The 26,003-nt window shown below is 39.9% G+C and overlaps 2 protein-coding genes across 6 annotated transcripts in view; one reads left to right on the top strand and one right to left on the bottom strand.

Annotated features, from left to right (window-relative positions):
* loxl2b (lysyl oxidase-like 2b) overlaps positions 1-1,345 on the bottom strand; it is a 76,857-nt gene extending 75,512 nt beyond the window's left edge. Inside the window, exon 1 of the mRNA XM_034692810.1 lies at positions 1,022-1,345. The gene's annotated coding sequence lies outside the window, so the exon portion shown is untranslated. The remainder of the gene's footprint in view (positions 1-1,021) is intronic.
* Positions 1,346-11,844: 10,499 nt separating this feature from the next.
* Positions 11,845-20,783, top strand: LOC117818249 (cytochrome b ascorbate-dependent protein 3-like). Of its 5 annotated transcripts, none has more exons than XM_034691018.1 (7): positions 11,845-11,968; positions 12,364-12,494; positions 15,299-15,496; positions 19,169-19,377; positions 20,107-20,261; positions 20,345-20,501; positions 20,585-20,783. In XM_034691018.1, exons 2-7 carry the CDS (start codon positions 12,365-12,367, stop codon positions 20,609-20,611), a joined length of 876 nt encoding a protein of 291 aa, XP_034546909.1. In that variant the 5' UTR covers positions 11,845-11,968; position 12,364; the 3' UTR covers positions 20,612-20,783. The 5 variants fall into 5 exon arrangements, with proteins under 5 accessions (XP_034546909.1, XP_034546908.1, XP_034546911.1 ...); XM_034691017.1 differs by having other exon boundaries at positions 11,859-12,081; XM_034691020.1 differs by lacking the exon at positions 11,845-11,968 and having other exon boundaries at positions 12,385-12,494; positions 15,292-15,496.
* Positions 20,784-26,003: the final 5,220 nt, after the last annotated feature.

Below are 26,003 nucleotides of genomic sequence, written 5' to 3'. Positions count from 1 at the left end.
TTAAAGTTATATCCAGAAACTCAAGAAACTGCCAGCTGCTGTGACGCTCAACTGCAACAGGGAACAGCTAACATATGGCTGCTTCTATACATGTACTATAAAGAAATGTCTCAACGCTCTCCAGAGATGAATGTAGCTCTGAGACTGAGAAAGAGTTAAACTACAACATGTCTGACTCATGATTCAACCCTGCAACACATCTTTAATGTGAACACTTCAATGGTTCCCTTTGAGTCGAACATCTGGCAGAGAAGTATACATCCTTCAACTGCAGAGTTTAACTCTCCTCACTGTAACGTGGCAGTGGTTACACAAGCTGGAAACAACGCATATTACAGAATGAAGAGATGGAATGAAGCCCTCGGCCTCTGAGACCGCCTGCAGTGTGCGAGTCCTGAAGGCATGTTATCAAAAGACAAACACAGTCAGCGTGTAATCTGAAGTTAGACCAAAGGCAGACTGTCATTAATACACTCTCTTTCTTCAAACATAACTCATTTAATGATCAATCTCTTTATGACTCCTCCAGTCAGAGCCGCTCTGAACACACACGTGACTTTAATCAAGCTGCAGACACATGTTATCAAACAGATACCAGATCCAGGGTGTTAGAGAGACCTTCACCGAGCCTCCACATCTGAAGCCAATCCTGCATGTCTCAGAGACTCTCTTACATGCTGCAGGATTTATTCAGGTGTGTTAAAGTCAGACTACAGACAGGACTGAGAGGAAGGGGCTCATAATCATATCATATTCAGATACTTACAGTCGAGTTTCATCAGAGCAACCTTTGAGGAGCCTTTAACAGCAGAGCAGCAACCCTCTAATACAGAGTCACAACGAGGTTCTTTATCTGATCCTTTAAAAAGTCCTGATTTAAAGAGATCCAGCTCCCTGCGAGGTCTAACCCCCCCTCCCAGTCCCACAGGAAACCCCCAGCTCTATCTGAACACTGCATGTAACATACAAGAGACTCCGTTAGTGACTCCATGAAGTCTCTCTCCCACTTTCTCAAACTTACTTTTCTTCTGTGCCGGGGTCTGTCCCCTCTGAGACCAGGTCTCTCCTGTGGGCTGCAGCAACAGGCAGAACGCAGTCCAGTATGGAGGGACTGCTGGCCACAAACACTTTCCTTTTCGTCCTCTGCTCTCCAAACTTTCACTCCCTCTCCAGCAGACAGCAGACGGCAGCTCTGCAGACAGCAGGCTGCAGGCTGCAGAGCTGCTGGCCTCGCCCACGTACGCCCACCTCCACGATGACCTCACCGGAGATGACCGGGGACGTGGAAATAACGGATCCGAGCTAAGAACAGCGAGCAGACAGTTCTTGCGGAAACAATGTTGCCTTCATCGACTGTCGGAAAAAGAACCACTGAAAGGCCAGGAGGATGAAAATGTGTTTTTCTCCACTGTGTCCTGCCCATGCAGCACGAACACAGCAGAGGGATGAAGAGGCTGCAGCAGGCATTGTGGGTCAGGTCATTTAGTCCAGGGGGTCCCAAACCTTTCGGCCTGCGACCCCCAACATATAGGTGCGAAAAACTGCGAGCCCTCACTGTCCCCCTGTGATTCAATGTAGCTTCATACTTCACTTAGCTGCTCTGCAGAAAAGTAGTCACCAACATATGTGGCTGTGCTTACTGTGCCGTTACTAAGGCTGCAAAATTCCGGGAATGTTCAAAGTTTGAAACTTTCCATGGGAATCAACGGGAATTTATAGGAATAAACAGGAAATTATGGGAATAAACAGGAAATTATGGGAATAAACAGGAATTTATAGGAATAAACAGGAAATTATGGGAATAAACAGGAAATTATGGGAATAAACAGGAATTTATAGGAATAAACAGGAAATTATGGGAATAAACAGGAAATTATGGGAATAAACAGGAAATTATGGGAATAAACAGGAATTTATAGGAATAAACAGGAAATTATGGGAATAAACAGGAAATTATGGGAATAAACAGGAATTTATAGGAATAAACAGGAAATTATGGGAATAAACAGGAAATTATGGGAATAAACAGGAATTTATAGGAATAAACAGGAAATTATGGGAATAAACAGGAAATTATGGGAATAAACAGGAAATTATGGGAATAAACGGGAAATTATGGGAATAAACAGGAATTTATAGGAATAAACAGGAAATTATGGGAATAAACAGGAATTTAAAGGAATAAACAGGAAATTATGGGAATAAACAGGAAATTATGGAAATAAACAGGAATTTAAAGGAATAAACAGGAAATTCTGGGAATAAACGGGAAATTATGGGAATAAACAGGAAATTATAGGAATAAACAGGAAATTATGGGAATAAACAGGAAATTATGGGAATAAACAGGAAATTATGGGAATAAACAGGAATTTATAGGAATAAACAGGAAATTATGGGAATAAACAGGAAATTATGGGAATAAACAGGAATTTATAGGAATAAACAGGAAATTATGGGAATAAACAGGAAATTATGGGAATAAACAGGAAATTCTGGGAATAAACAGGAATTTATGGGAATAAACAGGAATTTAAAGGAATAAACAGGAAATTCTGGGAATAAACGGGAAATTATAGGAATAAACAGGAAATTATGGGAATAAACAGGAAATTATGGGAATAAACAGGAATTTATAGGAATAAACAGGAAATTATGGGAATAAACAGGAAATTATGGGAATAAACAGGAAATTATGGGAATAAACAGGAATTTATAGGAATAAACAGGAAATTATGGGAATAAACAGGAATTTATAGGAATAAACAGGAATTTATAGGAATAAACAGGAAATTATGTGAATAAACAGGAAATTATAGGAATGAACAGGAAATTATGGGAATAAAAGGAATAAACCAGGAATTGACTAAATTGAAGGTTGGCTCTTAAAAAAGAACTTAAATATAGTTGGGAAAAATATATTTGATCTTAACCCTGACTAAAACATCCAGATTTCAGGTACAGTTGAATATCTATGCTATTCCTCTATGCTATTTGTCTTAAGAAATGTATTTTAAAATAATTGTATTCCATAGAGAATTTTATGTCTTTTAAAATCTGTTTTATTTCTTTATCTTGACTTGTGTGTTTTTATGAACTGCCTGTTTTATTTTGCTGCCCATGTGAAGCATTTTTAACTGGGTTTTTGAAAAGTGCTCCACAAACAAAATTATTATTATATTATTATATTATTATATTATTATTGTTATTATTATTAAAATAATAATAATAATAATAATAATAATAATAATAATAATAATAATAATAATAATTATTATTATTATTATTATTATTATTATTATTATTATTATTCCTCAATCACATGCACATAGCACACTGCTTACTGCAGGGCTATTGAGACCACGTCCCCTACATGCACTGTGCATTCCTCCATCACATGCACACATGATTTCTAGAATCCTGGACCACACTTTTGAGCCCAGAGCAGAGTTAATTCCCATTAATTCCCATTAATTCCCATAATTTCCATGGAAAGTTTCCAATTTGGAATATTTCCAAAATTCCCCAGCTTAACTTCCCATGGGAATTTACGGGAAACTCTCCATCTCTTTGCAACCTTAGCCGTTATGAATTAACATGCTACTGATGCTTTTGTTGATTACCTGTAAACTAACCCTAACCTTAGGAGTCATCGAAAGAAAGGCAGAAAAGTAATAAAAAATGTATTTCTAAGATTTTATTTCTACATGAAATACTTTGAAAATACAGTAATGGCAATATACAACATTTTAGATTACTTAAATAAAAACCAAAAAAAATCTGACACCCCAAATTAGTGTCTGGCAACCCCCCAGGGGGTCCCAACCCCTGCTTTGGGAACCCCTGATTTAGTCACACTATGATAACATTAAGAAAACACAAGCAGGGAGGGATGAGAGGAAGAAGAGACGGCTGAGATGCTCCCTGAGAAGAGGGCTTGGAACATCTGTGCTAAAAAGGATATAAAACATAACAAACCAACTTCTACAATAAGTCACCACACTAATGATGAAAAGTGCAAACACAAAACAACAGCACATCTAAAGTGAGTGAACTCCCCACATCACACCTCATCCCACGGAGGACTGGAGGCCACACCAGCTGCAGCAAACACAACAGAGTCACAACTCTGACTATACAAACGCAACACAAGCTAAGAGGTGAAACAGTTCAAAGCTTCAGATTAAATATCAAACATGACAATAACTCAAATGAATTGCAGTCAGTGATCACCTCTGGATCAACATTACTCAGTCCCTTTTTAAGAACAGGAATAACAGGCCCACAATGTTAAAATCATTGAAATACAATGACCTCAGGGTGTCTGAACCCCTACAGTTATATAAAAATATACAACAATGACTAAACCAGACCTCAAAGGACCGGCTTACAGGAGCCACAGAGTCCGCAGGAGCATGGACGGAGAGCACGTGGAGAAGCTGTGGTCTCACCTGCTGTCTATCATCAGCCCAGTTATTACCTCACGCTGCCTCTGATTGGCTTCCAAACTCCACAGGGTGCAGGGGCATCCCGCTAAACCATGGGCTGTTTTCAAAACCTCCTACTGTCCTAGCAGTACAGACTGATGTGGTCTAAATTCAGTATGTAGTATGTGAACAAGAGAAAAATCTGCAGTTTGCCAAAACTCCCTGGATGTTGTACTGGTTCAGGAACATGTCTCAGTCTGCAGCGGACCAGTCTCCCTCACCTACTGTTTCCCACAATGCACAGAGCTAACTTGTTCTTTTTTCTGTACATGACGGGAGAACTCAGTTTTTAGGTGCTGTGAAAATTATTAATTCCTTATAAACCACTTCTTAACTTTTTAAATCATCAGTGATGCTAAAGAAGCAGTTCATCTATCAGCTTGGTCGTTGTTTACTTCAGCTTTCTGAAACCGTACATCCAGTGACGCCTAACCCAGCATCCTGCAGACCAGATCCAACAGAACAGACAGACTACAGACTACCTTCAGATGGAGTATGCAGCAGGCAGTACCTACTGTCTACTACATTCGTAGGTAGCATGTAGCAGACCGTTTCGAAAACAGCCATATTTTCTTAAAAGAACGCTGAGAATTGGGATGACGACGATGATGATGATGATGATGATGATGATGATGATGATGATGATGATGATGATGATGCAGAATAAACAAACTCATTTTGGGAGTCATTCAATAAAGCTGTTATTGTAAAACAGTGAGCTATGTAGCCTGATGAGCACATGATGAGGCGAGTTGTGTGTCACTGTGTTACTTTAAGGGATGAATCTACAATGTGGCATGACTACACTACTAATGATACTTAAATGAAGAGGACCAAAGGTATGGGATGTAACTGACTGATATACTGACTCATCTGAGTATGAACATGTTTTGGATTGTTACTGCATTGTGTTGGTAGATCCCATTAACAAAAAAGAATAATAATTCTGGAGTCTTCACACTCCCTATGTGATCATCATCTCTGCAGGTCATGTCACACCTTGGTTTTCCTTTTATCATGCCGCCCTAATAAGTCTCTAAAGACTCTTCAGCTAGTTCAAAAGCTGCAGTTCGAGTCCTGACTAGAACCAGGAAGAGAGAGCACATCTCTCCAGTGTCAGCTTCTCTACACTGACTCCTCATAAAATCTAGACTAGAATTTAAAATCCTTCTTCTGACCTACAAATCTCTTAATGATCAGACACCTTCATATCTTAAAGAGCTCAAAGTACCCTATTATCCCTCTAGAACACTACGCTCCCAACATACAGGCCTGCTGGTCCTACCTAAAGTCTCTAAAAGTAGTATGGGAGGTAGAACCTCCAGTTATCAGGCCCCTCTCTTTTGGAATCATCTACCAGTCAGGGTCCGGGAGGCAGACACCCTCTCTACTTTTAAGAGTAGGCTTCAAACTTTCCTTTTTGATAAAGCTTATAGTTAGAGCTGGATCAGGCTTGGACCAGCTCTTAGTTATACTGCTATAGGCTTAGACTGCCGTGGGAACTTGGGCACTGACACACTGGCATCCTATCTCACCCCCTTCCTCCCAACCCCCTCATCACTTACTTTAACTCTGCCTGTCCCATTAAAGTTACTAACCATAGACCTTTCTGGAGTCCCTGAGCTCCCTTGTCTCGTAGGTTCCTCTGAGCTGGCGTAGACGTCCTCCTGCTGTGGACGTTCCAGACTCCAGCTGATACGGACGTGCTGGACTCCAGCAGCAACAACTACTACTACTCATCTCATCACTATCACCGCTCCCTCTCTCTCTTATTCTCCTCTATCCCTCTTTCCAGACCCAACTCGGTCGAGGCAGATGGCTGTCTAACATGAGTCTGGTTCTGCTTGAGGTTTCTGCCTGTTAAAGGAAGTTTGTCCTCTCCGCTGTAACTAGCTAAATACTGCAAGGTGCAATGCTCGTGGTGGATTAAGGTGGGGTCAGACTGATTCTTATCCTGTCTTGATGTTGGGTCTCTGTTCATAATTTGACATAGAGTGGTCTAGACCTGCTCTGTTTGTGAAAGAGTCTTGAGGTAACGTTTGTTGTGATTTGGCGCTGTAAAAATAAAGATTGATTGATTTACCAGTTTTAACTGTCCTATAGTTTTAATTATATATATATATATGTGTATATATATATATACATATATATATATTCTGTCCCATTTTCACTTGATAAACCTTGGTGGAACATTTTCACATGCCATGCATAAGCATTCATTTAGAGGAGCACATCAGAAGTATGGCCCTGGTGAAATGCCTCATTGTACTAAACTCCACTCTGCTGCCACCTTCTGTTTAAAAGTAAGACCTGTTGGCACACAGGCAAATTTAGATTTGTTCCATTGCATATGTGCAGTTTTGAGGTGGCCTAGGTAAAATAGATCATTACACATCAGTGATTCATGGACACCTGTAAAACCTTTGAACTTTGATTCTGTGGTACAATGTTGGGACTGTATTGTTTTTGTGAATTGTTGAGCATCATTTTATGTTTTAAGAATAGCTGGTTGTCCATAACAAGTAAGGGATAATGTATGGTTAGCAGGTAGTTATGGGAAATAGAATCTACAGGGAGAGACAAGACCCTCTATCCCGCTTATTACCCGGCTACTAATTTAAAACACGAACAGGTTGTTAAAATCATTGATTAAAGGTGATTTATTGATTTAAATGATTTATGTTTACAGTTTTTAATAATAGTCCCAGTGATTCCTCGTCAGTGATCGTTCCATGGTGATGGATTCTTCTCTGCCTGTTGTGGTGGATTGAACATGAAACTGTCCTCATTCAGCTCTCCTTCTTCTCTGAGCTCTGTGGTTCACACACCTTTAAAAAGAAACTAATGTCACAACTTTGAACCCTGCTGCTATCATCACCACCGCTCATGGTTTAACTTTCTTTGGAGAGATCACTAACCTAAAGTTTCTCTCACCTGCTCCACTCCTTCATCAGATTGATGGACAGGATCCAATATGGAAACATCTGTAGCCTGCTGATATAGCATGCTAACGGAAGCTAACGGTTTCCCCTCACCTTGAGGTCTATGGTGTCAACAAGCAGAAGCTAAATGTGTCTGAACTCTTCTCTGTGGATTGATTTGACATGACGTGTGATCAGTTTGTCTCTGGTGTTGCTCATGTTAGTGAAAGTTAATAACCGCTGTCAAGGGGGTTTGACCAATCAGAATCAAGCATTGTACACAGGGTGCCAGCACACGAGGGGGTGAAAGGAAATGAAGATCCGGACAGACTAGCAAAAGGAGCACTGGAAAAGAACATAGCAGTATGAATCCCAAGAGTTTAGTTTAGTTTAATTTAGTTTAGTTTAGTTTAGTTTAGTTTAGTTTAGTTTAGTTTAGTTTAGTTTAGTTTAGATTAGTTTAGTTTAGTTTAGTTTAGTTTAGTTTAGTTTAGATTAGTTTAGTTTAGTTTAGATTAGTTTAGTTTAGTTTAGTTTAGATTAGTTTAGTTTAGATTAGTTTAGTTTAGTTTAGTTTAGTTTAGTTTAGATTAGTTTAGTTTAGTTTAGTTTAGTTTAGATTAGTTTAGTTTAGTTTAGTTTAGTTTAGTTTAGTTTAGTTTAGTTTAGTTATTATTCATCATGTTGTGCACCATAAAGGTGCCCAGCCCATATGGACTTACAAGACACTACAAAAAAAAAAAAATAGGAGCAACAACATCAGAAGAAAAAGAAGAAAGAAGAGCAGTTACAGTACTGCACATGTCCAACAATGACCTAAAGTAATTCAAAAGCACAGAGGTACACTTCAGACATTTGACAGTGACAACAACTAAATCAGACATAGAGTGCTCCTACGCTGCTGAACAGCATTTAACACAAACTGAGCAAACTGGAACACTTTGTGTGTAAACAGGAACTGAAGTCGATCTTCATCGGACATGGAAAACAACATCAGGACAGTTTTCTGATATTTTGTTGAAAAGGAGGCACCTGAGATCATGATATGAAGGACAGTAGAATAAAAAGTGCATTTCATTTTCAACTTCCTCCAGATCACACAAGGAACACTTTCTCTCGTCCTCTGGAACAGAGTGGAAGAGAGCTGTCTCTAATGCCAGAGGAAGGATACCACATCTCAGCTGAGCACACACAGACCTCTGAGCTCTGGTTAGGTTAAGAGTGACATAAAGCTCCGGCTGATACATTTGTCTGAACAGACAATATGTTCTTAGTTTGGGCTTACAGGACTTCTTCTAACCATTTGTGTTTGTAAGTGTCAGATAGTTTGTTATAATCTGACTCACACTACAGATTAACATGTTTCTATAAATATATTGGAGACCTACCTTGTCAAATATTTTCACAAGCTCTGAGGTCCAGGTGTAGCTGTTAGAATAATCCCAGTAGAAGATTTGTTTAGTTAGCCTGTTGTCTGGCATATTAATACATCTATTCCACAGTCTCACCATGTCGCCCATATGCCGTATGTCACAAGGTTCCCATCCCATGTCACCATACAATGCAAGTTTGGGGGCATTTTTGTGCACACCCAGAAAATAACGCATAGCTCTGTTCTGAACTGCTTCACACTTAGATTACTTAAAATAACTCCAGACTCCTGCACAGTAATCTGAAATCGGACAGACACATGATTTAAACAGCTGTGTGTACGTCTTGTAACCGAGGTCACCACATAGTTTAACTTTATTGATAACAGCTCCTAAAGCTCTACCTGCAGAGTCTGAGAGAACTTTTATTCCTTCATCAAATGAGAGATGTTCATCTACAGTGAGTCCAAGATATTTGTATGTCTCTGTGAATGACAGGGCAGTTGAACCAAAACAAAATTCAAACTTTGTCCGTATCTGTCCCCTCTTCCTAAAATGTATAACCTGGGTTTTATCTTTGTTTATCTTCAATCTCCATTTATAACACCAGCATTCGACAATATTTAACAAACTCTGGAGGTCATTTTCAGTCTCTGCAAGGAGGACTATGTCATCTGCGTACAGCAGGGTGGAGAAGGGAAAGCAACGATTAAGAAGAAAGGAACGGAAATATTGCAGAAAAAGAGGGAAGAAGACCAGAAAGGAAAGAACTTTTACAAAATACAAAAATCAGTACTAACAAAGAACTATAAGGTAAGGAAGAGAAGGGAGGATATCATCATAATGAGACCAAGGGTGGGTCACACAGGGTGACATGACACCATGCTTTAAGGACAATGAGTAATGACTGGTGTGAGAGGTGTGGAGGGAGAGAATGTTGAACATGTGCTGCAGTAGGTATGCAGCGGAGTGAGAGCAGGAGAGGGTTAGAGCAGCAGACATGAGAGGAACCTGGCAGGACTGTTGGGAACAGGAGAGGATCAGAGAGGATCAGAACAGTCAAGAGGGTGCTCTTTATTTTCTAAAAAGACACAAGACTGACAGGCAGAATATTTTTATTTATTTTCAGAACAAAAAAAACAATACGCTCATACACCACTTATACAACATTAATCAACAAACTCATCACATAAGACAAAATAAACTACAACATACAATAATAGACAATATATCATTACAATTGTGAAAGATTCAATTTCTTAATTATATCACAAGATTATGCAATTTATTATTATTTTTATTTGTATTGGTTATTGATTTATTATTGCTTTTAATTGATCTACTTTTTTACTATCATTACTATTATTAGTTATTTATTTGTTACTATTGGTTGCTTAATTTCATTTTATTATTTAATTATGTGTTTTCATGTTTTCATTATGTAGAATGTAACCTGAAGGACTAAACCCTGATGATACACACACCGGTACAGTAGGTGGCGTTATGCACCAAAAAGATGTTCAAGATCCACCATTAGACTTAAAGAAGAAGAAGAAGAAGAAGCACTTTTTATTTATTTATTTATTTATTTTATTTATATATTTTCACAAGTTCTTGATTCATAATTGTTTTTCATGTATCTACCTTTATTATTATTATTATTATTATTATTATTATTATTATTATTATTATTATTATTATTATTTTATCACACACACACACACACACACACACACACACACACACACACACACAAACACACACACACACACACACACACACACACACACACACACACACACACACACACACACACACACACACACACACACACACACATAAAAGGACCTGCTCTTCTCTGCCTCCTCTATTTTTTCTTGGGTAAACATAAAGCTGGTTATTCTTGAGGGGGGTGAGGGGTGAGGTAAACATGAAAAAGACGGGGGTGGGGGGGCTCCCTTCCTTGGGTCTGGTGGCCTCCCCAGATGTTTGCACCCTGAATCTGGCCTGACTCTGCAAATTGCAAGTCCCCTCCTGAAGGTCTGGGGTCTACCATTGCAAAGCCCAGCCAGACAAATACCACCCTGCTGATATCTACAGCCCCACCCCCCCCACCCCCCCACCCCCACCCCCATCAATCAATTAATCAATCAATCAATCAATCAATCAATCAATCAATCAATCAATCAATCAATCAATCAATCAATCAATCAATCAATCTTTATTTGTATAGCGCCAAATCACAACAAACATTATCTCAAGACTCTTTTACAAACAGAGCAGGTCTAGACCACTCTGTCAAATTATGAACAGAGACCCAAAACCAAGACAGGATAAGACTCAGTCTGACCCCACCTTAATCCACCATGAGCATTGCACCTTGCAGTATTTAGCTAGTTACAGCAGAGAGGACAAACTTCCTTTAACAGGCAGAAACCTCGAGCAGAACCAGACTCATGTTAGACAGACATCTGCCTCGACTGAGTTGGGTCTGGAAAGAGGGATAGAGGAGAATAAGAGAGAGAGGGAGCGGTGATAGTGATGAGACGAGTAGTAGTAGCTGTTGCCGCTGGAGTCCAGCACGTCCGTATCAGCTGGAGCCTGGAACGTCCACAGCAGGAGGACGTCTACGGCAGCTCAGAGGAACCTACGAGACAAGGGAGCTCAGGGACTCCAGAAAGGTCTATGGTTAGTAACTTTAATGGGACAGGGAGAGTTAAAGTAAGTGATGGGGGGGTTGGGAGGAAGGGGGTGAGATAGGATTCCAGTGTGACAGTGTGTCAGTGTGTCAGTTCCCCCGGCAGTCTAGGCCTATAGCAGCATAACTAAGAGCTGGTCCAAGCCTGATCCAGCTCTAACTATAAGCTTTATCATAAAAGAAAGTTTATATACTTTGTTGCTTAATTGTGTATTATTATTTATTAATCTGTTTTCATGTTTTCATGATGAAGAATGTAACATGCAGTAACCCTGATGTTACTCACTCCGGTACAGCAGGTGGCGGTATGCACAACTGCAATTTGGTTTGCGAGCCGCCATTAAAATGAGAGAAGAAGAAGAAGCAGCAGCACAAGAAGAAAACATCATTTCCCACAAGGCATTGCGCTCTCGTTAAGGAAATGTTTAAGGAAGTGATCTCCCCATGAATTGAAGCCGTTTAACTCGTTAAAGCAGTTTTTACTGACAACATGTGAGTGTTTGTGTTTCCAGATGTGAGGTGTTCGTAAACGAGGCTTCATGCTGAGGACAGACGGAAGATCAGACCTGACTGACAGACATGAGCTCACTGAGACACGACGACAGGTAGACACTGCACCTGATACACGGGAGGAGAGAGAGAGAGAGAGAGAGAGAGAGAGAGAGAGAGAGAGAGAGAGAGAGAGAGAGAGAGAGAGAGAGAGAGAGAGGATCATGACTTTAGACCACTGTAAAGCTGTAATAGAACATGTGGAAAGCACTGAGCTCTTGTTTTGAAATGCTCCTTGATTTTCTATGGTAATTACTTTGAAGTGCATCCCCTCTGAGTGCTCCCTCTCCACGCCCCGTGTCCCCGTCTCACTCCTCTCCCTCTCCGTGTATTTACAGCATGATGCAGCAGCTGCAGCAGGTCACTCCCAGCTGTTCCTCCCCCTCCGTACTCCTCCCCCTGACTCACCTCAGAGCTGCTCGATGCGGAAGTGAGAGCGCACAGAAACAAGAAGTGAGAGGGAATAAATGTGAGTATCATTCAGAGACGATATGATCCTCCTTGATTTAATATTGGGTCCAGCAGTGTAGTGTGGAAGTGTCAGCAGCTGTGGACACGGTAAGCCAGCATGTTTAATGATGATGTAATATTTAGGTGTTGAGTAAATGTGGGGATTGATGATACACTGAAGTGTGGCTGCAGAATATGATGGTTAAAATATCTCTTTGGTCATTCTTTAAACAAATATATATTTACATGTCAATTAAAGGTTTTCTTTGTTTCAATTTTTTTTTTTTTAAAGAATTTAAATTAATTTTCAATCACTTTACATTACATTGTCTCTCATCTTCATTTCAGTTTAAAGTATGGCAACATATTGACTTCCTAATTTAATTGTTGTATTTATTTATTTATGTTTGTTTTGTTTCCCTTTAATTCCATAACCCAACACATTGATGCACTGCTTTATGTTTTATGATTATTTTGATTTTGTTCCATTTTTAATTATATTATTCTTATTCTAATTATTTTAATGGTTTTTGAAATGACTGCTCTGATTTAGTTTTTCTTCCTCTTCTCTCTGCTTTCCTTCTCTTTCTCTCCATGATATAACAACACTCCATCACCTCCATCACTAAGACAGAAACACACACACACACGCACGCACACACACACACACACACACATAAAAGGACCTGCTCTTCTCTGCCTCCTCTATTTTTTCTTGGGTAAACATAAAGCTGGTTATTCTTGAGGGGGTGAGGGGTGAGGTAAACATTAAAAAGAGGGGGGTGGGGGCGCTCCCTTCCTTGGGTCTGGTGGCCTCCCCAGATGTTTGCACCCTGAATCTGGCCTGACTCTGCAAATTGCAAGTCCCCTCCTGAAGGTCTGGGGTCTACCATTGCAAAGCCCAGCCAGACAAATACCACCCTGCTGGTATCTACAGCCCCCCCCCCCCCTCCACCCTGTCCTCATATCATCAGCTTGGGACACCAGGTAAACCACAGTGAGACGCTCACTACAGTCCATATATAATCATCTTTAACTACCTATCAAAGTACAACGCGCACATAAACACAGACACTCTCATACTCAGTGGTGGACAGTAACAAAGTAAATGTACTTAAGTTCAGTGTTTGAGTATCTGTATTTTACTGAAGTATTATTTTTTGGGGAACTTATTACTTTTCCTCCATTTAAAGACAAATCTCATCCTTCTGACTCCTCTACATTTCTATCAGTGCTCTAGTTACTCTCTACTTTATCTTTGAAGTCAGCTGATGAGTCTACTTCTCTGAAATCAGATCCCAAAGACCGTAAACTGTTGGTGTCCTTGTGTTTGGTTTGTCTCAGTGGTGTAGCCGTACCTGGGTTGAGTGTAGATCAAACGTTCTTCAGATCAGTGCGTTCATGTAGTCGTGGTGGTGATGGCTATGACTGAGAAGGATGATGATTCTCTACCTGAGCACCACGGCCATATTTTAAACCCACGTTTGAGCTTTTGAATTAAAGAATGATTGTTTGTATTGTTGTAAATCTCTGATCTGTTTACCACACAAACTTCATCACAGCCTCCAAAACATCAGCATCTAACCTGAGAGAGCATGTGGAGGTCTGGAGCTCACACACTGCTTTGACTCCAGAGGAACATTGTAAACTTGTCTGTGCTTGTAGTAACTTAGTTTAGATTTCATGGTAGACTTTTTAGAGATGGAATCATGTTTTCTAGAGAAACAGAACAGAGCAGAATGTTCACCATGCATTCTTGACTGACCTCATGCTTTGTGAAAATACATTTAGAGATATTTTTAAAAGTACTTTGAATACTTCAGTATTTTTAAAATCAAGTACTCCAAGGCCCGTATGCACACCCAGCCATTAGCGATGAAAATGGGCCGTTTGTACTAATGTTGAAAAAGAGATGGATTAGCGGTCTGCATGATCCAGGTTAACACCCCAACAAAGCATTACATTTAATGGAGGTAGACCCCACCATTACAGGTGCTAACGGCAGGATTACACTCACTGTCATGGTGCAATTAGTTAATTGGCCAATTATTTGCAGTCGTGCATGCGGCTAACGCTATGGCCAAATGGGCCGTTCCATAACGGTCCGTTAAAACTAATGGTCCCGTTTGTGTAATGGCTGGACGTGCATACGGGCCCTGGACTTTAACTCAAGTCATAATCTGACTGAACAACTTTTACTTGTATTGAGGAATTTTTGATCAGGAGGATCTATACTCATGAAAACGTGGACTTTGTCCACCCTAGCTCATAACTGAATAAACACATCATAAACCCACAAACATCTCTTCTTCCTCTCAAGAACACATCTCATATCTCTTCTTGTCTCAATCAAATGTTCTAATTATCTTTCCTTCTTTAATAATCTGTTCTTCTTTTGTTTTGTTGTTGTTGTTTGTTTTGTGATCGTCTCTTATATTCTGATCTGTTTGTGTAACGTCTGTGTAGTTTATACCTGATAGCTTTGCTCACTGTTCTCCAACACCACTTGTTCTTCTTTAAAGTTCTCCTGAAAATGAAAATAGAAGTTTAAAAAGGTTTTAACAGTGTTTCACTGACACTGCAGAGTCTAGTTAAAGTAGACTTAAAGAACACAGAGCTGTCACAGAGTTGTTTAATGATGTCTAAGGTCCACCTGGATATCTATAAAAGATCCCTTTCTTACACAGATGGTAGCCCAGTCTTAAAGTGACAGTGCTTAACTTGTGTTTGGATGGTAGCAGTCACATGACTTTTTATGTTTCACCACTACGCAACACCGCCACTCAATCTGTTCTGTTTTTTTTTTCCTCTGTGAGTCTCCAGATCTCTTCAGGATGAGGTCCATCGTCAGCTTCTACATATGCTACATGCTGTGCTTGTGCCTGGGCTTGGCATGTGTAGTGTGTGTCTGTGTGTGGAACGCTCATTGGCGCCATGGGTTTGCCTGGAACGGTTCAACACTGGAGTTCAACTGGCACCCTGTCCTGATGGTGACGGGTCTGATTGTGCTGTATGGAAATGGTGAGTGACATTTCAAATATAGATCATACAGGGTTTCATTTCTGCTTCTCACTTCTGTCTCTCTGAGGTTTACACAGAACAGGTTCTGGTTTGTGCAGAACTGATCTGATTGAAGTTTAATATTTCAGCCAATTTGAGGAAACGTAAACTGTCACTGTTTTGCTTTAGGAGCCAACCTCACTATTGTAGAAACAGTTTGTAAGATAGCATTGAATTAATAAACCTGTTCACCAAAGAACTTTAATGTTTCTCCACCATGTGGGGAAGTAATTGATGGAAGCTTCAAAAGACATGAGATAGACTGTGTTCATATAGATGGACTGTGTTATATAGATGGACTGTGTTTATATAGATGGACTGTGTTTATATAGATGGACTGTGTTCATATAGATGGACTGTGTTCATATAGATGGACTGTGTTTATATAGATGGACTGTGTTCATATAGATGGACTGTTTATATAGATGGACTGTGTTCATATAGATGGACTGTGTTCATATAGATGGACTGTGTTCATATAGATGGACTGTGTTCATATAGATGGACTGTGTTTATATAGATGGACTGTGTTCATATAGATGGACTGTTTATATAGATGGACTGTGTTCATATAGATGGACTGTGTTCATATAGATGGACTGTGTTCATATAGATGGACTGTGTTTATATAGATGGACTGTGTTCATATAGATGGACTGTGTTTATATAGATGGACTGTGTTCATATAGATGGACTGTGTTCATATAGATGGACTGTGTTTATATAGATGGACTGTGTTCATATAGATGGACTGTGTTTATATAGATGGACTGTGTTCATATAGATGGATTGTGTTCATATAGATGGACTGTGTTTATATAGATGGACTGTGTTCATATAGATGGACTGTGTTCATATAGATGGACTGTGTTCATATAGATGGACTGTGTTCATATAGATGGACTGTGTTTATATAGATGGACTGTGTTCATATAGATGGACTGTGTTTATATAGATGGACTGTGTTATATAGATGGACTGTGTTCATATAGATGGACTGTGTTTATATAGATGGACTGTGTTCATATAGATGGACTGTGTTCATATAGATGGACTGTGTTTATATAGATGGACTGTGTTCATATAGATGGACTGTGTTTATATAGATGGACTGTGTTCATATAGATGGATTGTGTTCATATAGATGGACTGTGTTTATATAGATGGACTGTGTATATATAGATTGACTGTGTTTATATAGAATCTATATGAACAAAGTCCATCTATATTATAGATGGACTGTGTATATATAGATGCACTGTGTTTATATAGATGGACTGTGTATATATAGATGGACTGTGTTTATATAGATGGACTGTGTTCATATAGATGGAATGTGTTCATATAGATAGACTGTGTTCATATAGATGGACTGTGTTTATATAGATGGACTATGTTCATATAGATGGAATGTGTTCATATAGATAGACTGTGTTCATATAGATGGACTGTGTTTATATAGATGTACTGCGTATATATAGATGGACTGTGCATATATAGATGGACTGTGTTCATATAGATGGACTGTGTTTATATAGGTGGACTGTGTATATAAAGATGCACTGTGTTTATATAGATGGACTGTGTATATATAGATGGACTGTGTTTATATAGATGGACTGTGTTCATATAGATGGAATGTGTTCATATAGATAGACTGTGTTCATATAGATGGACTGTGTTTATATAGATGGACTATGTTCATATAGATGGACTGTGTTCATATAGATGGACTGTGTTTATATAGATGGACTGTGTTATATAGATGGACTGTGTTCATATAGATGGACTGTGTTTATATAGATGGACTGTGTTCATATAGATGGACTGTGTTCATATAGATGGACTGTGTTTATATAGATGGACTGTGTTCATATAGATGGACTGTGTTTATATAGATGGACTGTGTTCATATAGATGGATTGTGTTCATATAGATGGACTGTGTTTATATAGATGGACTGTGTATATATAGATTGACTGTGTTTATATAGAATCTATATGAACAAAGTCCATCTATATTATAGATGGACTGTGTATATATAGATGCACTGTGTTTATATAGATGGACTGTGTATATATAGATGGACTGTGTTTATATAGATGGACTGTGTTCATATAGATGGAATGTGTTCATATAGATAGACTGTGTTCATATAGATGGACTGTGTTTATATAGATGGACTATGTTCATATAGATGGAATGTGTTCATATAGATAGACTGTGTTCATATAGATGGACTGTGTTTATATAGATGTACTGCGTATATATAGATGGACTGTGCATATATAGATGGACTGTGTTCATATAGATGGACTGTGTTTATATAGGTGGACTGTGTATATATAGATGGACTGTGTTTATATAGATGGACTGTGTATATATAGATTGACTGTGTTTATATAGAATTTATATGAACAAAGTCCATCTATATTATAGATGGACTGTTTATATATAGATTGACTGTATTTATATAGATATATAGATGGACTGTGTTTATATAGATCGACTGTGTATATATAGATTGACTGTGTTTATATAGATGGACTGTGTTCATATAGATGGATTGTGTTCATATAGATGGACTGTGTTTATATAGATGGACTGTGTATATATAGATTGACTGTGTTTATATAGAATCTATATGAACAAAGTCCATCTATATTATAGATGGACTGTGTATATATAGATGGACTGTGTTTATATAGATGGACTGTGTTTATATAGATGGACTGTGTATATATAGATGGACTGTGTTTATATAGATGGACTGTGTTCATATAGATGGAATGTGTTCATATAGATAGACTGTGTTCATATAGATGGACTGTGTTTATATAGATGTACTGCGTATATATAGATGGACTGTGTATATATAGATGGACTGTGTTCATATAGATGGACTGTGTTTATATAGGTGGACTGTGTTCAAATAGATGGACTGTGTTTATATAGGTGGACTGTGTATATATAGATGGACTGTGTTTATATAGATGGACTGTGTATATATAGATGGACTGTGTTTATATAGATGGACTGTGTTCATATAGATGGACTGTATATATAGATGGACTGTGTTCATATAGATGGACTGTGTATATATAGATGGACTGTGTTTATATAGATGGACTGTGTATATATAGATTGACTGTGTTTATATAGAATTTATATGAACAAAGTCCATCTATATTATAGATGGACTGTTTATATATAGATAGACTGTATTTATATAGATATATAGATGGACTGTGTTTATATAGATGGACTGTGTATATATAGATTGACTGTATTTATATATATATATAGATGGACTTTGTTTATATAGATTGACTGTGTTTATATAGATGGACTGTGTTTATATAGGTGGACTTACTGCATAAATATATATATATATATATATATATATATATATATATATATATATATATATATAGTTTTTAGGTCATCCAGATGTAATGATGTGTTCCCTGAAGAGACGGTGTTGTCCTGGCTCAGGATCAGCAGTACAGTTATTTGAAGGATCAGACCCTCAGTGTCCTGCAGAGCTGGAGAAGACATCATTCCTCTAAATAACACATGACATCATGTTTGAAGAGTCTTTGCATTTTCGTCTGTTGTCTTCTCCCCCTGCAGGAGCAGTGTTGTACCGAGTCCCACTGACCTGGGGTCAGAACAAGCTCCCCTGGAAGCTGCTGCACGCTGTTCTGATGCTTCTTGCTTTGGTCCTTTCAATCATCGGGCTCTGCGCTGTGTTTGACTTCCACAATGCCAATAAGACCCCCAACCTCTACTCCTTACACAGCTGGATCGGGATCGCAGCTTCTGCTCTTTTTGCCTTACAGGTATGTTAGGCAGTTTTTTCTTACACTCAGTGGAGCTTGGGTTATGTGTAGGGATGTCAACAATTAATGGAGTATGGATTAATTGATTGCTAAGAACTTACTTATTTTCTATCACGTTGAACAAACATCATGTGGTCTCATATTTGGTTCAGCTATCAGGGAGGTGTTTGAAGTTTAAAGCATGTTTCATGTGAATCAGCTGACTGAAGGTGTTGATCACAGCGGAGACTCTCAGCTGGGGGCTGCGGCTGAGTGAGTGACAGGTCCACGAGCGCTTTTTGTCTCCGCCGCCGGTCTGATTCTGACCCGGTTGCGCTCCCAGCTGACACCTGACCACGTTCACATGCTTATTTTTCTCAATAAGAACGAGTAGACAGAAAACTGGACACTGTGAGTCTGAAATCTGTTTCTGTTCAGTTCCCTTGTTGAAGTCTGAGCCTTCACTTTATGACTGTATGTCAGCAGAGATTATGAGCCTGCTCCACATGTTGATATTCAGCGTGTTTAACATTTTGAACACCTCAATACGATCTGTAGATATTCAATGCTGTCAGTTATATCACTGTGACGTGAAGGAAAACTTGATTCAGGGGAAGAAAAGTATTTGGCATTGTTTTTGACATGGATATGATTACGTTAACATTTCCAAAGATCGATCATGGAAAATACTTGAAATGTACATTACGTGTGTTTATCTGACTGAATTTGTCCCTGCTTTGGTCCGCTCAGTGGGTCATGGGTATGGCTGGCTTCCTCCTGCCCTGCTCCCCCACGTGGCTCCGTAAGCTCCTGAAACCCATCCATGTGTGGATGGGAGGCAGCATACTGATCCTCAGCATCGCTGCCTGCATCTCAGGAATCAATGAAAAGCTCTTCTTTGTCCTGTGAGTGTTATATTTCTGCTCACATCTTTAGAGTTACATTTAAAAATGTCCTTTCTAAATGTCTGAATGTATTTCTTCCACAGCACCAAACCTCAGCCGTATTCCAAGCTTCCAGCTGAGGCCTTGTTAGGGAACTCATTAGGAGTGCTGATTGTGGCCTTTGGCTTGGTTGTGCTGAAGATTTTGTCCAACCATGAATGGAAGCGACCAGACTCTGTACCAGACGGCGTTGATTACACGGTGAGAACCTCAGGGTGTCTGTTTGAAATACATGTCCAGATTTATTTCAACAAGAATTGAATGTTTGTCCTTCTCTCCTACAGCCCGTCCTTCAGGAAGAATGTGAATGAAGACACTTCATAAAGTGCTGAGTATCAAATCTGTCCGTGCACAATGACAGACGACATTTAATTTAAACATATAAAAACAAACAGAAGAGGCCTCAGAGTGTGAGAGTTATCTGAATGTTCACTGAGCTTTATGCAATAAAATATGTTGATGCCAACAACATGAAGACCAGCATCTCCTTGAAGTGATGTCCTTGTGATTCAGTATGTTTCATCACAGAGTTTAAGTAAAATGTTCACGGTGTATTGTTCTTGTTTTATTATTGAATTCTCTTATTGATTACTTTTATTATTGATGAGTTGGGAAAACTGCAATACAGTGCACTTCAAATCAATCTACATATACTTTGTTTGAAGAAATCAACTAACTGCAAGATGTCAAATTGAAAATAATTGAAACATTTATTCTAAAGACTTTTTGTGGCCAACCTTCAACACCTTTGACGTCCACCAGGGGGCACAGCACTGTTCTACAGTTTCTCTACAGTCATCAGCAGGGTACCTTTCAGACTGGTTGGCAATACCAAATCCTTAAGGCTGATTTATACTTCTGCGTCGCCCCTACGCAGCAGGGGCTGACGCGGACATGAGCCCACATACTTCTGCGTCGATGTGTCCGTGTCGCGCAGCAATTCTCCTCCGAAACGCCTGAGGGCAGTGTGGTCTCTCTGATAGCCGGCCGCCTGCTTCCGGTCCTGCTACGATCTCTGTTTACTTTTCCACATCGATTCAGAGCGTGTTAAGTTAATCTACAGCTGATACATGTTGCTGTTTATCATACAGACATGATTACATGAAGAATAGAGAGGAGGAGATCAAATACACGGCCGATGTGTGGCCGATGTCCGGGATCCCGGAAGTGCTGTGAATGCGGGAAAGACCAAGCCGTCGAGCGGACCAATCACAGAGCTTGCGGTCCGCGTCGGCTCTACGCGTAGTTACATTTTGGGGGAGGTGCACGTCAGCTACGTGCGTAGGCCTCTGCGTAGGTACGGGAGCTACGCGGACCTACGGCGTAGGCTACGCCGTCGATTCGACGCAGAAGTATAAATCAGCCTTTAGTGTGTGTGTAAGGGCCATTTCAAGATGTTTGTGTGTGTGTATGTGTGTGTGTGTGTGTGTGTGTAGGACATTAAGTTGTCCACTAGGGGTCTCCCCTGTTCAGTGCACATGCATATTTAGGTAGGAACCTTTCACCAGGTATCAGGTGTTGCTAGATGGGGAGCACAAAAAGTTTTTTGACCGCAACGTGCCGCAACGCCAGGACGCTGGCAAGGTGTAAATTGGAAATAATTACGTTTTATGGTTTTGATGGACACTGTATTGGATCTTGCATGTTGACACGGTTGGAGAAAGGACGATGAACAATAAAACATTCGTAAATCGCAACCTGAAGACGTCAGGATCTTATTTCCACAAGACACACGGGCAAGAGCGTGTCAACTATGTTTAAGCCCGTCTAGGCAGCCCCTCAGTGGCTTTAAGTTTAGGCTTAGCCGCTACAGTGTGTATGTTTATCACATTAGATTGATAGTTGTATTGATCCATTGATCATAAGAGTCTTCATGATCTGTTAATGATCATTGGTCCCCAGGTGTAAACATGTTTTGATTCAATAAAGTTTGATATGATATTGATTCAGATTAAGCTGTAGTGTTCCTTCTGGTGCACGGTTTTATCGTTACTCTATCTGGTGTTTGTTCACACTTGACTTCTGCTTTACTCATGTTAATGCACATTTCAATATTTCCTTTCTTGAAAGCCCTTTTTGCCAGTTCATCCACCCTCTCATTCCCCAAAATACATGATCCTGAGCGCTGTTTGAGCTGAAAGACTTCAAGGTTCCCAGGACTGAAGCTGAATCTGTACACACCATTCAGAAAACCAAGAGCACACAAGTGAAGTTCCTGCAGTGATCTGCTCTCTGGGTTCCTCTCCTTACTGAACACGTTGATGGAAATATGTGTGAGACTTATGCCGTCACACAGCTGGTGTCCCTTACTTAAAGTAAACATCGGAGTAGGGTTGTCAACTGTCCCGTATTTGCCGGGACATCCCGTATATTGGGCTAAATTGGTTTGTTTCATACAGACATCAATTGTCCCGTATACTGACTGTTAACTCATGTAAATACAGCAGACTGCACTCTACAGATCCTAGATCAGATAACACAGCAGTGGCAGATCATGTGCCAATCACACCGCATGTCATCCAATCACAGGCCCCCTCACGCGCATCAGTTGTTTTTATTATTATTTTTTTTTAACCTTTATTTAAGCAGGTAGGTCATTAAGAACAAATTCTTCTTTACAGTGACGACCTGGCAAAAGGCCCAGCCTTTTGAGGGGTAAAGGGTCAGGGGTAACAGTAATATTAAAAACAAACACAAGGGTAAAAACTTCAAAGACAAGTTAAAGATGACTGGACAGAACAGAGAAACAATGAACAGCGTCAGCAGGAGTCCAGGATTAAAAGGATTAAAAGCAGGTGCAGGTGTGTTTGAGGGAGTCCATGAGAGAGTCCCTGAAGGCTGGTTTTGAGATGTAGTGGACCAGTTTTACAGTTTTCTGTAAATTGTTCCAGTCTGTGGGCACAGCAGACTGAAATGATGACTGACTGATGACTGAATGTGTTTTGGGGATTTTCAGCAGGATCAGGTCGGCTGAACGTGTGTTGTAAGTGGAAGGTGCAGGTTGTAACAGGCTACATAGATACAGAGGTGACAGTCCAAGGAGAGTTTTGTATATGAGCATGTACCAGTGTATTTCACAGCGGATGTGTAAGGATGGCCAGTTTACAGAGGAGTATAAAGTGCAGTGGTGAGTTCTGAAATGGGCATTTGTGGCGAAATGTATGGCAGAGTGACAGAGAGAGTCCAGCTTTTGCAGAGTAGAATTGGAGGCAGAACGGTAGATGGTGTCGCCATAATCCAACATGGGAAGAACTGTCATTTTAACTAGTGGAGTCTAGCAGAGAGAGTGAAGGAAGACCGCATTCTGTACAGAAACCCAATTTTTGATTTGACCTTAGTTTGCAGTTTATTGATATGGGGGAGGAATGATAGTGTGATGTCCAGCCAAATACCCAGATACTTGTATTGAGAGACCTGCTTTAGGTTAGATCCACTGAGGGTTACTATGAGAGGGGGTGAAATTGGCACAGAGCTCTTTTTACTTAACCAGATTATCTTGGTCTTCGAGGAGTTCAGCATGAGACGTAGGGAGGAGAGTGCCTGTTGGATACTGTTAAAACTGGATTGCAGTGACATGCGTACTGTACACAGCACAAATGCGCCAAGTCCTGCAAAGAAGTGTGGAGAGAATTTTCTCTCTGATGGCCATTAAATGGTCAGACTCCAGAAAGAGACGCAGCACAGAGCTTATCAAACATGAACCTCAAATATATGCAAACTGTGACTTGTCATGTCAGGACTTCTCTCTGGATGCAAAAGGACAAAAGACTGTTTGAGTCAGTCAAGAGCAGCAAAAAGGATCCATGGAGAAAGTACATTTGGTGAGTCATACTCCTCTTCTTCCTCTTTAATTTTTCTTTTGCCTGTTTTTTGATGTAAAGAGTCAAACTGTGGTTTCTTTGAGGTTTATTCACACGAGGTTACATAATGATACAGTAAGGATTAAAGGGAATATACACACTTTCTGCATTTCCAGTTGAATCAGAATCAGAATATACGCTGAATTCACACATCATGCTCACACCACCATGGCACTGTGCACCTGTCCCTTATTTAGAAGGGAGAAAGTTTGCAGCCCTACACCAGAGCCGCCTTTAGGGACAGAGACCAACACCATTTAAATGTTCAGTCCTAGCATTCTTTTTTTTAATCCATATTATTTTGATTACTTTCATATTTAGATGTTCAAAACACTCACAAAAAACCTTTAACTTCCCTTTAACCCCTCCTCCCTGCAGAAGGGTACACGTATAACTAAATGTTACTGAGCCTTGAGCGTGACATGGGCAGAGATGAATAATAATTATGTTCCAATGCACACCAGAAACTAACTCGTGCTCATGAGAAAGTTTCCCCTGCCCATGAGACACCAGGTGTGCAGAGGAGAAAAACCACCGCATCACTGTCTTCCTGTTTCGATCTAAAAATGACAGTAGGGGAGTTAGTCGAGCTTTATTTCAACCTTAGGCTTCATTATGAGGATATTATGGCTTTGCTTGCACATCCTCACCGCTTCATTGTCTCAGAACAGATCCTAAAACTGGGGTAGACCTAGAGCTCGCTGTCCATGTCACCTTAGGGGCTCTGTAAAATTCAATTCAGGTATATATTGAAAATAAAACACAGTTTATTGAAGATGAAGAACGTACAGGGTCCATAGAGTGACATGGACAGAAGAAATAAAAGATAGCTTTCTCATTCATCCCTGGAACCAACCCGTGCTCACATGAAACTTTCTCGAGAGCATGGGAAAGTCATCTGTGGAACTTCACAGTGGAATCAAGTTGGTGTCCCAGTGGGCAGAACATCCTTCAGCTCATTCTATGAGACAAAATGTATTTACTTTCCTGAAAACGCCAATTATTGACCACTTGCAACCACGTGGTTACCGTGATGTCACCCTCTACAACGGACGGCTGAAGTAGCAGTGTTCACATTGGAAAGTCAATGTTCAAATGTGTGTGTGTGTATGTGTGTGTGTGTGTATATATAGTCATGGCCAAAAGTTTTGAGAATGACACAAATATTACATTTTCACAAAGTCTGCTGCTTCAGGGTTTTTAGGTGTTTTTGTCAGATGTTTCTATGGTATAATGAAATACAATTAGAAGCATTTCATAAGTATCAAAAGCTTTTATTGAGAATTACACAGAATTCATGCAATAAGTCAATATTTGCAGTGTTGACCCTTCTTTTTCAAGACCTCTGCAATTCTCCCTGGCATGCTGTCAATCAACTTCTGGACCAAATCCTGACTGATGGCAGTCCATTCTTGCATAATCAATGCTTGGAGTTTGTCAGAATTTGTGGGTTTTTGATTGTCCACCCGCCTCTTGAGGATTGAACACAAGTTCTCAATGGGATTAAGATCTGGGGAGTTTCCTGGCCAAGGGCCCAACATCTTAATGTTTTGTTCCCCGAGCCATTTTGTTCTGACTTTTGCTTTATGGCAAGGTGCTCCATCATGCTGGAAAAGGCATTCTTCATCACCAAACTGCCCTTGGATGGTTGGGAGAAGTTGCTCTCGGAGGACGTTCTGGTACCATTCTTTATTCATGGCTGTGTTTTTAGGCAAGATTGTGAGAGAGCCCACTCCCTTGACCGAAAAGCAACCCCACACTTGAATGGTCTCAGGATGCTTCACTGTTCGCAAGAGACAGGACCGATGGTAGCGCTCACCTCGTCTTCTCCGAACAAGCCTTC

Source organism: Notolabrus celidotus, chromosome 9, assembly GCF_009762535.1.
Source record: "Notolabrus celidotus isolate fNotCel1 chromosome 9, fNotCel1.pri, whole genome shotgun sequence".
Classification (NCBI taxonomy): domain Eukaryota; kingdom Metazoa; phylum Chordata; class Actinopteri; order Labriformes; family Labridae; genus Notolabrus; species Notolabrus celidotus.
The sequence above is the reverse complement of the archived record's forward strand: the minus strand, read 5'-3'. Positions and strand labels throughout refer to the sequence as shown.

Coding starts and splice junctions, on each gene's coding strand:
- LOC117818249 (XM_034691017.1), top strand. CDS start 12,056: ATGAGCTCACTGAGACACGACGACAG. Junction 19,378..20,106: donor CTGCTCTTTTTGCCTTACAG/GTATGTTAGGCA, acceptor TGGTCCGCTCAG/TGGGTCATGGGTATGGCTGG. Junction 20,262..20,344: donor GAAAAGCTCTTCTTTGTCCT/GTGAGTGTTATA, acceptor TTTCTTCCACAG/CACCAAACCTCAGCCGTATT.